The following is a 16,099-nucleotide window of genomic DNA, read 5'->3' as shown; positions in this document are numbered from 1 at the left end:
CTGTGGCCCATGGAGGGCCCGCTGGGGCAGCTGTTCTGGAGGGACTGCACCCCATGGAAGAGATGACCCACGCCGGAGCAGTTTCATGAAGGACTGTGGCCCGTGGGAGGGACCCCACAATGGAGCAGGGGAGGAATGTGAGGAGTTCTTCCCCCGACGACGAAGTAGTGGTGTAAAACAATGTGTGATGAACTGACTGCAACCCCCATTCCCTCTTCCCCCCTGTGCCGCTCGGGAGGGGAAGGTAGTAGAGATAATGTTAAGCCTGGGAAGAGGGAGGGGTGGGGGGGGAGGTTATCTTGTTCCCTATCTCATTCTCCTGCTATTTGTAGTAATAAATGAATAGTTTTCCCCAAGTCGAGTCTGTTTTGCCCATGACGGTAACTTTAAGGATTTTCTCCCTGTCCTTATCTCAAACTTTGAGCCTTTTTTCTTACATCATCTCCCCCTATTCTCTCGGAGGGTGGGGGGAGTGAGAGGGAGACTGCGTAGTCTGGTCCCGACTTGGTTGGGGCTGAACTACGACAGAGACACAGGCTTCTAAATTGCTTTTATGATCCAGAAATGCCATTCTAAGTGTCCTTTGCAGGAAAGGCAAATATTTAAACAGTGATAGACTTCGTGCAATGTACTCCACAGTATTTAATAATGCCAAGAGTTATATTTACTGGAAAAAAACCATCTGTTTAGAGGTCTTATTCTTATTGTTTCCTTTGTGGAAAATATTTTGGCAGAAACTCACATTTTCATTGGAGCAGTAAGTGGTTTCTGGGAAATCAGAAAGCCATTACACTGATTTCAGTGAAGGAGATAATAAAGCAGTGGGCCACTTGAGGTTGCAGAAATGTAAATCAGCTTGTGTTAGTAAGTCATAAAATTATTTGGCAAACGAGAAAAGAAAAGCTATTTTTTCTTTTTGTCCAAATCTAAGTCCATTTATGTAATTTGTTCTTTTCCCTTTTGTGTTGGTGCTGCTAATTCATGCCTTTCCAGTGCACTACTGGGTTTTCCCTGTAGCTTTCAGCTGTGCCTGGCATGAGGGATCCCAAAGAAGGGGCAGCACGTTCTGCAACTGATGCTGCTGGGGCAGAGCAAAGATGCCCCTCAGGAAGGCACTTTCTCCAGGCAACAACTTTAAACGCCAAAACTCACTCCTTCCTCCCCATCCCCTTGCACCACCCTGAGCATCCCTCACAAGGACCAGGTGCGCAGATGCCATTTCCCCTCCAGCCTTACACCACGGCACGAGGCTTCCTGCTCGTGGGGTTACAGGAGGGGAGCAGCCTGAGTCACTCAGTGCTAACTTACGTCTTAAGCCTTTTCTTGAGGCTGGATGCGGACTTTTTCTCGTTCTGCCTGAGTGGTTATAAAAATTGTCAGCCTGCTGCTCAGTGTCTCCTGGGTTTGCCCAGAAAGCAGGTGGGTCTTTCCTGGTATCTCTCACTGGGCAGATACAATGTCTCCCAAAAGCAGGCCCTGGGTTTCATTGCCCTACTGAGGGCAGCAGCATTGTCCAGTGAGAGGAGGCATGGAGTTGTACACAAGGCAGTGTGGACTGCAGTGTGGTTAGCTATTATGGAAATCAGTCTATTACAGAAGAAGTTAGGAGATGGATAGATTTTTTTTTCAGTGTGACATGTACCTTCAAGTTTACTGACAAGAAGACAGCATTTAGCATGAATTTATGAACAGTGCCAAATAGCATCGCAGTCAGAGGGAGGATCCCTTCACCAGAGGCAGAGTGGGTGACTGGCCCATGGCCAGGGTGGGCACAGCTGGACCCCACAGCACCAGCTCAGAGCACCCCTCCTCAAAGAGTACCTTGGGCAAGACAGAGGAAGACAGTGAAAATTAATTATTAACAACGATGGCATTTTGAGTCAGCCCATGCCTGCTGCTGTTTTTTTCTGATGTAGGAGCCAAGTCTCAGAGTAGGAGAGGGTTTAAGTGGAAGGGAAGAACAATTACAACATCACTGCGGTAAAAGAGAGTAAAAAGATATCAAAGGTATCTTGAGAGATCCAGACAGACTTCTAATGAATGCTTGTGAAGCATGGAAGATTGCAGTCAATATTTGTACCACTGAAGCAAGAAAGTAGAGAAGTCCCAGATACTTATTAGTCTGATAGAAAAATTCCCTGTAGCTGTTCTTGCATTCAGAATGAGTTAAATAAAACTTCACACTCCACCTTGTAAAGAAGATGGAAAACTAGGGAAAATTGTCACAAGTTTATTCCAGATGCAACTACGCTGCTTGTAGATAAGATAATAAAATTGGTGGAATTTAAATGAAGACCTAGGAGAAAGACAAATGCCAAATTCCTACAGTAGCCAGTGGACAGTGGAAAAGAAACACAGCTTAATGGTTGAAGAGGTGAATTAAGAAAACAGCCCACATCTGTTACATCTGTAAACTGTTGAAGTAATTAATTACATGAATGGAAATAGGTAGTCAAAAGTTACCAAAAAATGTTGACGCTAATGTGAAATTATTGAAAAGATAATTAAGAAACCTTACTTGAATGAAGCTAAGCCTGATATGTTACAGAAGGAATGATGGTTCAGTGTACTTTTATGCTGGGCTGCAGCTGCACAAAAGCAGTTTCCATTGGATCTCCGGGAATCACATAGCACTTTTGAGGGTCCTTGAAGTTAAGTGAAATAAAATTGTGTGCAAAGGCTGTACAGCTTTCTGGTTAAGAAATATTGAAAACAACGCATACGTGCAGCATCTAATTCAGTGGGGTGTGGCAATTCCCAACAGGGTATTTTTCCCTTCCTCTAAATCATAGAATCATAGAATAGTTAGGGTTGGAAGGGACCTTCAAAGGTCATAGAATCATAGAATGGTTAGGTTGGAAGGGACCTTCAAAGGTCAACTAGTGCAACCCCCCTTCAAGAAGCAGGGACATCCCTGACTAGATCAGGTTGCTCAGAGCCTCATCCAACCTGGCCTTGAACGATTCCAGGGATGGGGCTTCCACCACCTCTCTGGGCAACCTGTTCCAGTGTTCTACAACCCTCAGTGTAAAAAAATTTTTCCTAATATCTAATCTAAATCTACCCCCCTCTATTTTAAAACCATTACTCCTTGTCCTATCGCAACAGGCCCTACTGAACAGTCTCTCCCCATCTTTCTTGTAGGCCCCCTTGAGGTACTGGAAGACCGCTATCAGGTCTCCCCGGAGCCTCCTCTTCTCCAGGCTGAACAGCCCCAATTCTCTCAGCCTGTCCTTATAGGAGAGGTGCTCCAGCCCTTTTATCATCTTCATGGCCCTCCTCTGGACCCTCTCCAACTGGTCCATGTCCTTCTTATGTTGGGGGCTCCCGAACTGGACACAGTACTCCAGGCGGGGTCTCACCAGAGCAGAGTAGAGGGGCAGAATCACCTCCCTCGACCTGCTGGCCACGGTGCTCTTGATGCAGCCCAGGATGCTGTTGGCCTTCTGGGCCGCAAGGGTGCATTGCCTGCTCATGTTGAACTTCTCGTCCACCAGTCCTTCTCCTCAGGGCTGCTCTCAATCCATTCTCTGCCCAGCCTGTATTTGTGCCTGGGATTGTCCCGACCCAGGTGCAGAACCTTGCACTTGGCCTGGTTGAAGTTCATAAGGTTTGCACGGGCCCATCTCTCCAGCTTGTCAATGGCATCCCTCTGGATGGCATCCCTCCCTTCCAGCGTGTCGACGGTACCACACAGGTTGGTGTCGTCAGTGAACTTGCTGAGGGTGCACTCTATCCCACTTTCCATGTCGCTGACAAAGATGTTGAACAGGGCGGAGCCCAACTCGCACCCCTGAGGAACACACATTACAAAATGCTATAATTATGCTATAATGCTACAGTTATTAGGCTGAGTAATTCAGCATCAGCATATCATTGAAGTAAAGGACCTAGTCGTATTCTCCTGTAATCAACAACAGCTGGCCATAATAATAAGTATTTAAAAATGACTACAAAAGGTCTCTGCCCAAACTGTTTGAGTGGAATCATTTTGCAACAGTAACATAGAAATCACAGCATTGATTCTGCCCTACCTTCAAACTGTTTTGTGGAGTTTCTATCTCTTCACTGCTACAAGACTGGTCCTGAGAAAGGCTACATACAAAATCATATTGTTTTCAGGCAGTCTCTGGCTTTTTTTTTTTGAAGTTGGCGATGCTGGCCACTGCAGAAACCATGAACCTGGGTGGGACAGACACACAGATGGGATGGACACACTACGATTTGACACACTGAGAGCAACCACATGTTAAATTCAGAATTAAGGAAAACTGGTAAATTTAAACCTAGAGTTGTAAAGCTCTACTTGAGAACACCAGATTAATAAACTGCCATATTATTTAACATCTTTTGTTAGACAACTTCGCTTAACAGCTGTAATACCCTGCTTGGTAAGAGCCTAGGGGTTACTTTAGGCAGCTGTTTGGTAATAGGCTCAGGTGAGAAAAGCTATTGTAGGCCTTAATAATGACCTACCTGTCACAAAAAGCCTTGTGCAAAGAAGAAAGGCAGAGGGTCTGCTATGTCCACCCTAAGCACATTGGCCCAAATCATCCTATAGGAGGGAAATTTGTAGACCTGGTGATATGGCTTGTAGAGTTACCGAGTTTTTCTGCTATAGTCCCAAAACAACTCCATTAAAAAAAAAAGAAAATGGCACATTTATATTTTCCCAGGTTTAAATACATCTATCCCACAAATAATGTTCTAAATTTTAATACTGGGAACTGTTAGTAAAGGCAAAACTATATCAGAAAAGCAAATACCATGTCAAAAAAATATTTGGGAATAGTTTTGCTGAGACAACAGCTTGAAGTGTTGCAACTCCTTTGCTGTGTCTGAGCTCTCATTGCCATTCAAGACCTACAGAGGACTTCTGAAAAGGGTGGTCAGTCAGTAATATACAGTGTTAGCAGAGGATTTGTAGCGACATGCATGACTTTTCTAAAATTGCCAAATTATTTAGCAATTTCATATAGCATTTTGTAAATCACTTTGAAAGATATCTTAATTTATAAAAAATTACAAAATGTACAGTTCAGAGAGGCCACTTGGACAAAGTTCACAAGATTGGACCCTGTATATCAGTAATGTTTCTAGAGGATACAGGACATCCCTTCTGATTTCAGAGCACAGAAGGCAGAACAGGTGTGCTCTTTTCTTACAGAGACAGCACTCTGTAATCAGAGGGGAAAAAATGTGTGGGTCACAGAGTCCCTGTAAATAATTCATCATATTATAACTGACCCTTATCTTCTTTAGGAATTTTCCCAAGCATATTCTGTGCTTAGAGCCTGAAAAAAGTTAACAAGTTGAAGGACAAACAGGCCTATTACAGTGGTTACTGATACAGACTAACCTCTTACAGCACTGTGCTTTAGCAGCCCAGCTTCTAGGCAGCTATGCTGTGAGTTCCAAAAATTTCCTTAAATTTGACTAGTTTACAACTCATTATCTTGTTGGAGGTCAGCTTTATAATTAGTGTTGCTTGATCTTCAATTTCTTACCAAGAGATTCCCAGAACAGTTTAGAATGTGTTCTTACAGGACGAGGGGTAATAGTTTTAAAACAGAGGGAGGTAGATTCCAACTGTACATAAAGAAAAAATTTTTACACTGAGGATGGTGGAACACTGGAACAAGTTGCCCAGAGAAGTGGTGGATGCCCCATCCTTGGAAACATTCAACGCCAGGCTGGATGAGGCCCTGAGCAACCTGATCTGGTTGGAGATGTCCCTGCTCCTTGCAGGGGGGTTGAAGTAGATGACCTTTGAAGGTCCCTTCCAACCCAAACTATTCTGTGATTCTACGTCTGATTGATAGCGAATACAGGTAACAGACTGCAAAGGAACCAGCCCTAGACTGAACTGGTGGGGGTTGTGGTGGGGATACACTTTTGAATAAAGGAAAATACATCCAAGTTCCTCAAGTAATCTAATCACTGCAGAACAGAATGGAATAGTTCAGTTGGAAGGGACCTCCAATGATCATCTAGTCCCACTGCCCAACTGTACAGTTGGGACTAGATGGTCTAATACTAGTTCACTGCACTAGATTCAACAGTGAACTCTAGATCTAAGGGGTGACATGCAGACAAAATACGAATTTAAGCAAATTAATTTCCCTCAAAAAGAATTGTCAGTATCTTTCTACCATAGTGGTATCTTGTGCACTAGAAACAGTTAATAAAATCAATATGGGGGAGTGGATTTTTAGTTTTGTAAATCCATTTCTTGAAGAGTAAGGTACAGAAAAATAATGACCCAGATTCTGCTACTTTCACTAGCAATTTGCTCTGCAAGGCATTATTTTCTTCATTGTTTCATTTTGGATACATGCATTACCAGCTGGTAAGAGGATCAATGCTGAGCAGACAGCACTAACTGAACAGTTACAGCTTTACCTTTAACTAACCAGCAAAAACATCACTACTTAAGATGGTTCTTTCCATTTGAGTTGAATCATCCAAAAAAAGAGATGGACCTGTTCACTGTAACAATATTCTTAAAGAATTTTTGTTTCTAAAACTAAATGAAAGGAAACTCCTTTTATTGCAGAAACAATTTTAATAAGGTCAAAGTGTACAAAAAACTGTCAGAACAGATGTTAGACGAACAGAAGATTAAAGAGTAATTGCGGTGTCACTGGACAATGTGTATTACATACCTCGTTACTCATTTGAAAGAGAATTGGGAATGTTTTTTTTTTTTTAAACAACAGTTTTATAATTGTCCATCCTACATGCTAGTCCATTCTATTACTGCCCCAAATGCAGGAGCTGCATGTTTCAGAGGAGCCTGCAGCTAGAATGGTTTACCTTATCTTTCTTAATTCAATTCATATACTTCTAAAGAAAACTTTAACAGGTTTGGTTTTTTTTTAAAGCTTACTTGCAAATCATATTTTATAGGCAATATTCTACCACCTAGCTTTGGTAGTGGTTGATGTAACATTTTAAATGTTACACATTTGCTATTCACACAATCTGCATTAGGTATTTAAAATACCATGACTGAAACAAAAGTTATTTTGTCCAAAAAGACAGCCAAAGAGAATAAAAAGGTATTTTAGAACAATTATTGAGAGCCTTCACTGTATCATAGTAACTTCAAGTGTTGTAAAGCAGTTTTCCACAATCTTCAGCTTTTCTTCAGAAAGCAGATTTTCTTGCTTCAATTGTCCAATAAGAGCTTCCAAGGACCTGAGTCTCCCCAAAGTTTTTACCTCCTGCATTTCAAGTAGAGTTATCTTAGAGTGGAGCTTTGAAATTTTTTGCCAAAGATGATCTCTGTCTATGTCTTGTTTGCAATATGAATGCTCAGCCTGTAGTACTTCACTTCCACCATATGCATTCATATACACAGGTCTGTCTGCTTCTGTCTCCTCTGTGTCAAGAAACTCCTGCTTAATAGGCAGGAAAGAGCTATTTACTATTTCAGGCTCTTCTGGACTCTCAGCTGGCACAATGATAGCAATGACAGATTCTTCGCTTCCACTGAACTCTTCAATAGTTTGTGTGACTGTACTCAGTAAAATTGCATTTTCATTTGTTTGTTTTACTTCAACAGGATGGTCTACAACATGAGAGTTAGGATTTTCAATTGCATAGTCAGTAATTGAACCTAAAGCATTTTTCAGGGATGAATTCAAGTAGTCAGGGTCTGTAAACTGCAAGACTGTAGCTGTACAACCTACTGGATCCTCTACAGAAGTAGCTTCCATGCTCTGGAATGCTGCTGCCATTAAAACAGGATTAGGTTGATGTATATGCTGCTTAGAAGAACTATCAAGAATGATGCTGTCTGCTTGAAAGTCTCCGTTTTGAAGATGCAGTTTTTGAATTTGTAAAGGCTTACTTAATGCAGTTGAGCAAACTACTTCTGCTTTCTCATCTACATTTTCTGCAATTACAGGATTTTTCTTCGGTGTACAGGGTTCAAGTGATACAGACACTTTCTCTGACTCTACATTTGTTTCTTCCACGTCTTCTCTCTTTATCTCTTGTGGGGTGTTCTGAGAAGAATCTTTTTCCTGGACAAAAAAAAAACAAAAACACAACAACAGAAATCCAACAACCTTGTAACTACAAAATCATTTGAACATTAAAAAAAATTGGGCAAATCTCATTCTATAGCATGGTACTGAGTAATTAGTAATTTAGTTGAGCACTATTTAAAAACTACACCAGAGACCTGGAAGTTCATGTGTCTTCTATAACTTTGCTTCAGGTCCTAAATGTTAAAATATTATTTTTAAGCTCTAAAGGCAGGAATACTTTTTTTTTGCTTTTTCAAACTCTAAGGAAATTTACTGATTTACATGAATCATCACAAAATTTTAAAAGCACTTGAAGAGAAGTGGCTAGACAAATCTGTTTTAAAGACTGCTAGCATCTCCTATTACCAACTGAAACGTTGTATTAAACGTGTATTAAATACACATAGTACAAGATTTTTGTATTAAAGATGCAACAAAGTTATTTTAGCCAGTTATGGCAACTTTTTAGTCATGTGGTCCACTCCAAAGAGAATTTAATAACAACAATGACAACAAAGATTATGAACACAGGCTTGAAGAACAGTGAAACATATTCATGCACAAACACACAGGCGGATTTTTCAACAAACAAGTCAATTCTGACAACTAAACTTCACAGTTCATAAGAACGGAGAACTTTGTTTTGGATGGACAAAAATTTTAACAGGAGGCTAAAATTTCAACAGGACTTTAAACAGAAGCTGTTACTGAGAGAATTTGAAGCTTATCCTTTTTTAGACACCTTCTTTTTCACCACTCTACATAATGACATTACCACATGATTCAATTTAAGATCAGTATCCAAACAAGCTCTTTGATATGTCATCAGTGGAAAAAAAAAACACACTGAGTGTCTTATTTTTTTCTAGTAGGCTTGATTATGAAGAGACCACGCTGCAGAACTTGTACTCATGTTAGGCCTATGGACTAAAAAACAAAATAAAAAAACCAAACCAAAACAAAGAGAACAAGAATCAGCTTTAACTGAAAAAGGGGGATGGGGAGAAGAGGGCTGAAAGAAAAAACAGATTATGATGGAAAATATAATTTCAAAGTGTATGTTCATAAGGTATGCATGTAGACAAAAGTGATACTTAACATGGTATCAATTTAGGGATTCTACCAGCAGCTGAAAAAGGCCTTCTCAGACTAAATCTTATAACTAGACAAATCTCTTATGAAATACATTAGGGAAATGTCCCCCAAATCCTTGCCTATCAAAACTGACACTAAGTTTAAAGGAAAGGCACCAAAACACCTCTCTGGATAGAGCTGCTTGAAGACCTGTACTTGGGGCAACTACAGCACCAGTGGCCAAGCCAATGGGTATTGTTGATTTGCCAAGGTGGTCACTGACAGGATATGTGTAGATGTTTAGACAAGCACAGTCAGAAGAGTGAGATAAAAGACAATAATGCCAGACAGCCAGAGAGCAAAGTGAGATCCCAGGAAAGCAAGTTCACAGTATCAGAGATATCAAGAACTGGCACCTCTCTTCTTTTGATAGCAGGGAATTGATGGATACATTGAAAGGAAGCATATAATATTATTGTTCCCAAACTGGATAGATTTATCTGGGATTTCCCATATATACTGCTAATGCAAAAATAATTTAGAGAAGCCATTGGTATGTTCTTGGCAATAACACTGCATAAAAAGTTTGTTAACTTCATAACTCTACTGTCCACCTTTGTAGGTATACTATGACTGGTCTATGGTCACAGGCAAAACAAGAAAGAATGAAGAGGCACAGGGAAGTAAGGGATATACTGAAGTGGGGCAGGGTGTGTGGAAGGAAATAAATTTATTGCTAAGTTACTACTGCCATAAACGGCAACATTTTCTATTTTTATATTTGAGAGATTTACCAAGATTGCTTCTCACTCTATAGAGTCAAAAGCACTCTGGGCAACACTTGCAGCTATCCAAGAAGACAGAGAAATTTATTACTATAGTTAAATTATTTTGTAAAACTAATTACACACATTTCAGTTTCAGCAATTAAGCCTTGATAATAATTCCAGTCTTTCCATTTCTCCCACCTCCAATATGATGATCCAGAAGAAGACAATTATGGGCCAGAAGAGAATTAACATAGCTTTGATCAAGATTAGGTGTCTGTCTAGCACAGTATTTTATGTGACAAATAGTGCAACTCTGAAAGACAAGATGGAACGTTCCTTGTGGCATAGCTTTCTTAGGTGTTATAGAGCTTATGGACAGGAAAGAGAAATGCATGGTTTGAAATGAATACATTCCAAAGCCAGTATTTATGTACAGTTAATAAAAGCCCTTAAAAGAACATTAAAGTATTAACAGTAATTGCACAGGAAAATATATTTAGAATCATAATATTCTCATAGGAAATTTATTTTCCTATGGGAAATGCTTCTGTAATTTCCAATTAAAGAAAGATATAGAACCTCCAATCAAAGTATGGGAAGTTGTTCTTCCTTTACACTATGGAATCACATATTCATTTTGTGTCAGTCCTGTTGACAAAAATATTTTGATGGGCAGGAATTCTATTTTTAAAATAAAATATGAATATATGACAAATAATCAGAACATTTGTATTTGTCGTAGTTCAGCCGTGATCGGGACCAGACTACGCAGTCTCTCTCTCGCTCCCCCCACTCTCCGAGAGAATAGGGGAAGATGATATAAGAAAAAATGGCTCAAGGTTTGAGATAAGGATGGGGAGAAATCCTTAAAGTTACCGTCATGGGCAAAACAGACTCGACTTGGGGACATCATTTATTTATAAAATTAGCAGTAGAATGAGACAGAGAACAAGATAACCTCCCCCCCACCCTTCCCTCTTCCCAGGCTTAACATTATCTCTACTACCTTCCCCTCCCAAGCGGCACTGGGGGCAAGAGGGAATGGGGGTCGCAGTCAGTTCATCACACATTGTTTTACGCCGCTGTATCATCGTCGGGGGAAGAACTCCTCGCATTCCTTCTCTGCTCCAGCGTGGGGTCCCTCCCACGGGCCACAGTCCTTCATGAAACTGCTCTGGCGTGGGTCATCTCTTCCATGGGGTGCAGTCACTCCAGAACAGCTGCCCCAGCGGGCCCTCCACGGGCCACAGCCTCCTTCAGGCCTCCACCTGCTCCGGCATGGCGTCCTCCACGGGCTGCAGGTGGATCTCTGCCCTTCTGGGGACCTCCACGGGCTGCAGGGGGACAACCTGCTCCACCATGGTCTTCACCACAGGCTGCAGGGGAATCTTGGCCAGGAGCCGCATTACTCCTCCCCCTCCTTCCTCACTGACCTTGGCGTCTGCAGCCGTTCCTCACAACAGGCTGGCAGACGCCTCTCAGGATCCTTTTTACATCTTATTCACTTCTCATCTCCTCTCCACTTCCTGCAGCCAGGCCCAGTTGAGCCCAGTCAGCTGCCTGGCGGGAGGCCAGAGGGTGAGGCCTGCAAGGCCCACAAGTCTCACGCCTCCCCCTCTCTGCACTGGCTTAGCTGCTTCACATCTTCTCCTTTTATTTATTCCTGTTTTCCCCTTCTTAAATACGTTATCGCAGAGGCGTTATCACGGGACATTCTGCTACCAATTGGCTCGGCCTTGGCCTGCAGCGGGTCCGCCCTAGGCCCGGCCGAGTCCACTGAACAAAGGGGAGCGACTTCTAGCAGTTTCCTACAGAAGCTACCACCTTAGGCCGCTCCGTCCCCCACCAAACAAAACCAGAACATAAATAGTTGGTTAGCTCTGTGCTATAATAAAAAAAGATAGAAATACATTACCTCATCATCTGGGGAAGAGAATATTGTTGGTACAGCAGTATGTTTCAAGTATCGTATACCCCATCGCACATCTAGGGAATCGGGGGTAAAATGATCACTGCATAGAAGCTGGTGCTTACTCGGAGTCCATGCATCTCGTTTCATATTCCGCAACCATTTCTCAAGTCTTTCTTTATCATGAAGTGGAAATCTTTTTGAAGCAGTTGAAAGAATAAACAAAAACACAAAGAAAACAAGCTCTTATTTTGTTCTTCCTTTTTTCATTTTAAGTATAGAATATCTCACTGTTCCTTACCACATAGTCTTTCCTTAGAAAAAGATTAAAATAATCCTTTAAATAAAATTTAACTATGAAATGTTAATTAGGATGTTACTTAATCCAATAATTATCCATATTATTTCTAGTTGGATATTTGCTCCAGAGTTGTGCAACAGAATTTCTATCGATTTCATCTGGCTCAGTATTTCAGAACCCATGGCCAAGATGTTTTAAAAGGCTTAATCCAACACTTGCTCAGAAAGTAGTTCTGCTGAAGTCCGATTAAATACTCTGACTTCATTTAAGAAAAGTTAGGTCTGGTCTTCATTTTAGAAATAGTATTTGTGAAGCTTTTTTTGTCCTACTAGACAAAACTAGTAACAAAAACTTTTGTTATTATTTTTTGTTCAACAGAGTATCTCTTAATATATGTCATACTTCGGGTTATCTGATAATATGGAAATCTGAGTATTTCCAGTGTAGGATTTAAATGTTGTTCAAAAAGTGAATACAAACAAATGTAAAGCATTTTTATATTTTGTATTTCAGCAACTAAGCTTTCTTACAGTGCTGAGAGCCCACATAATATTATGTAATCTGTAACTAACTTTTCAACCATCTAACCTTCTTGAAAAGGAAATCAAAGAGTATACAGATTCATAGAAAAAGATAAATTGATTTTAAAAAGATACACATATGAAAGCAAACTAAATTAAAAGAAAGTAGGTAAAGATACGTAATTCACCTAATGAATTGCGATACACAAATTAAAGGGAAATTAAAGGCTCCTTAATGTGCACGTACACCCAAGCAGTTATGGTAATGGCAACATGAACATTCAGACCACTCTTGGCTCTCATCTCTTACCAGACAGACATTTAGGGTATTTGTAATGCACAGATTTCTCTGGTGCATATCAAGTTTCTTTCAACTCTAGCATATAACCACATATGATATATATAAACCATAACTTCAATTCTGAGTACTGTTAAATAACTACTGTTAAGAAAGCAATATTCCTTAGAATCATGAGCAATAATAAGAAGAAAAAATCTGCGGTTTTGTGTATATGAACGTGTAAGAGATAGATTCATGTAGTCATTAAACCTGACCTGATCGTAACTATAGGATGTAAAAAGTATTAGCTGGTGGCAGGATGATGGACAACAGAAACATCCAGATGTGAACAACTGCCTACAGCCTCTTTACAAGAGCCGTTTTGTTTTACTCCCTAAATAGAAATGGATCATTCCTAACTCCATTTCTCTTCCCTTAACTCCTTTTTCCTTCTAATTAACAATCAGTTCTTTTGGTTAAGCTTATTACCATATGTTTATGGAACTTCAATGCACAAAAAATTGGTTCTGCAGTGAGATATTCCCACACAACAGAAGCTGGGGAGGGAGCCTAGAGTGCCCAGTGTCACCTGAATGCTACAAAAGGAACCAGTCAGTTGGGCTATTTCTTGGCAAACCCTAGGTCCCATCCTCAAATCCCTGAAGCTGCAGGTTTCCTCCAAAAGTCACACACAACAATGACTCTTCTGCAGGTCCACAGTATTCCAAAACTGCAAATTTAGCTGATTTTGAGAGAAAGATACCCGAGATTCACAGGATAAATGTGCATGTCTTCACCCCTTCCCCAATCTTTCAAATTTGTTGCCATTTAAATTTTGAAGTTACCAAGGAAACAGAGCAAGCTGTTGATGTATCTGGCTCTGAGTGTCTGCAGGAGTGCAAAGAGTAATGCTAGCGAGAACACAATAAGCTCTCCAGGACAGGTTAGAGGTTCAGTCTTTTCAAACCCTGCCTACTTAGACTGTGTACACCCAATAGCAGCATTACATATATTACACAGCATGCCCCATGAGTAACAGAGCTTAGCCTGGAATGTTCCTACATAGGTCTAAAGAAGGCTCTCGCTAAGAGGATGGCTTCTTTCACATGAAAGTCATGTCATAGATTGCACCCTCTCCAAGAAGGGCTTGAGAACATTTGCTTCCTCTGCTGTTGCCCTTGCAACACAGCATGTGCTGCCTTCCCCACAGTCAGCCAGCTTCAAATGGGAAACAAAATCTGTAGTGAAAGACAAGATCTGGTGGAGAAATGTATTGTATTAGCTAAAGAGCAACTTTGCCAAAACCTACTCCTGCTCTCAATATCCCCTTACTCATCATCAGAATCTGTTCTCTGATGTAAAGAAGACACAAAAAAAGGAAAATGGAAAGAGGAAGTGGACAGAATTTATTCAGGACCTGGCACGCCTACAGAAATCAGAGGTGTGAAGAAATAAAACAAAGGCAGTTAGGCTAGCCAAGATTAGGTCAGGGTCAGAAAGTTCAGAAGGGAGTCAGATCCAAAACCACAGAGCAGCAGAGGACTTCTTTGGGATAGTAAGAGGCAAAGGAATAAAACTTGTAAAACACTGCAATTCGTATCAGTAGCAGTTGCTAATGCAGGGCAAGAGTTCTCTATAAATCAAATCTCAACACCTCTTCCACAGAACCATGGCACTTGGTAATGCAGAGCAATTCAATGGCTAGGTAAAACAGCTGTGGTTTTGAATATAAATACGTACTCAAACTTGTTTTGATCATCCATGTGGCACTCAGTCTCTAAAGCAATATAAAAAAAATTATTTCCCCTCATTTTCATGATTGCTTTATGATCAATCACATATTAGAGACATGCTGGGATAAAGAGGTTTTCTTCAATCTAAACTAAAATCCCTTTCAAAGCAGTCTTCCTGTGGGTTTTCCTACATAGCCTTCCTGATCTTGGGATAACAATGACTACCTAGCAACTGAAACAAACTCACAACTTTGTTTGAGGTATAGATTTTACAAAAACAGATTTTGAGGCTATTTATGAAATCTATTCCTCAAAGTTTTCTTAAATGCTACAAAATTCCTTCTGTTAACAAACACTTATTGTACTTCTATTCAACAAAAATAATTAGTATTTAGTTACCTGCACTGTGCTCCTCTCAGGATTGAGAAACACTGTTTTTAACTTACCATTCTGGGAACCAAGAGCCACATAACCACAACAGTACAGAGGTTACTGCGGGCCTGGGATGGTGACTAATCAATCAGGTGGCCTGATAGTACTACGCAGCCACCATAAACAGGTTTTTGGCAAGCCAGCCTGTTAGCTTCCAGCTAGCTCAGCTGCCTCCAAAGAAACCAGCGATGCTTCTGTTCGCAGCACAGGCAAAATAATTATTCTAGTGGGAATATTTTATTTTAAAGAATGAATATATGTTTACTCTTCTAGTCTGTTAGGCCCTCTGCTTGGCCCACAAGCTGTCAGATACAGGACACTCGGCTCCTTCGCCATTAAGCCACTGCCCCCACTAATGCCTACCCTGCCGAAACACCCCTCCCACAAAGGCAGCTGGAAAGAAACACGGTAACCGGTGCTACTCGGCTCTAACAGCTAAACAGCCTCACGATTACAAGCGCAAGATGCTGGGGTTTTTTTAGTCGAATCTCTTTGGTTTTCACTTCATGAATGCAACTATTCAAGAGCCCTTCGACGCTGCTGCCCCTAAGCAAGGGGGGCACCCTTTTCCCATACACCTCTCCCTCCCAGAGATGAGAGCGGTATTTCCCTCCAGCCTCTCGGGACCTGATAGGGTTCAAAGGAGGCTCCGAGCCCCTGAAGTTCATTTCCCGGCCATTCACCCCCGCTCCCGGCTCCTGAGGCCTGGCCTCGCTCGGGGCCGGCCCCTCTGGCGCTGGCCTTCCCCGGGGCCAGCCCCGACCCAGGCCCTACCCCCTTCTCCGGCCACTCACGGGTAGAAGCTCAGCTTGCGCTGGTCCCTGGCGCTTTGGCCCCCTCGGTTCTTGCAGCAGGACGCGGCGCAGTACCGCGGCATGGCGGTGCCGGGCAGCCCGGGCGCGGGGCGGAACCATCCGTCCGCCGGCAGCGGGGGCGCGGGGAGCGGGAGTCACGGGGACAACGCGGCCACCGCCCCCTTCTCCTCCGCTGCCCCTCGCGTCACAGATTGAGGCCCCGCCCAGCGGCAGTCGCCGCCGCAGCCC

The 16,099-nt window shown here is 41.8% G+C and overlaps 1 protein-coding gene across 1 annotated transcript; it reads right to left on the bottom strand.

The window, feature by feature from the left end:
- Positions 1-6,545: 6,545 nt before the first annotated feature.
- On the bottom strand, positions 6,546-16,016 carry THAP5 (THAP domain containing 5). The gene is made up of 3 exons (XM_086747830.1): positions 15,851-16,016; positions 11,796-11,985; positions 6,546-8,030 (listed from the first exon to the last, which is right to left on the bottom strand). The coding sequence occupies exons 1-3, from the start codon at positions 15,931-15,933 to the stop codon at positions 7,089-7,091; spliced, it is 1,215 nt and encodes a 404-aa protein (XP_086603956.1). The 5' UTR covers positions 15,934-16,016; the 3' UTR covers positions 6,546-7,088.
- Between the last annotated feature and the right edge of the window lie 83 nt (positions 16,017-16,099).

This window comes from Chlamydotis macqueenii, chromosome 1 (assembly GCF_036417535.1).
Source record: "Chlamydotis macqueenii isolate bChlMac1 chromosome 1, bChlMac1.mat, whole genome shotgun sequence".
In the NCBI taxonomy this organism is placed as follows: domain Eukaryota; kingdom Metazoa; phylum Chordata; class Aves; order Otidiformes; family Otididae; genus Chlamydotis; species Chlamydotis macqueenii.
Note: the sequence above shows the minus strand (reverse complement) of the source record. Positions and strands in the feature narration are given on the sequence as shown.

Coding starts and splice junctions, on each gene's coding strand:
- THAP5 (XM_086747830.1), bottom strand. CDS start 15,933: ATGCCGCGGTACTGCGCCGCGTCCTGCTGCAAGAACCGAGGGGGCCAA. Junction 11,986..15,850: donor CGCAAGCTGAGCTTCTACCC/GTGAGTGGCCGG, acceptor TGCTTCAAAAAG/ATTTCCACTTCATGATAAAG. Junction 8,031..11,795: donor TCTCTTCCCCAGATGATGAG/GTAATGTATTTC, acceptor TTTTTTGTCCAG/GAAAAAGATTCTTCTCAGAA.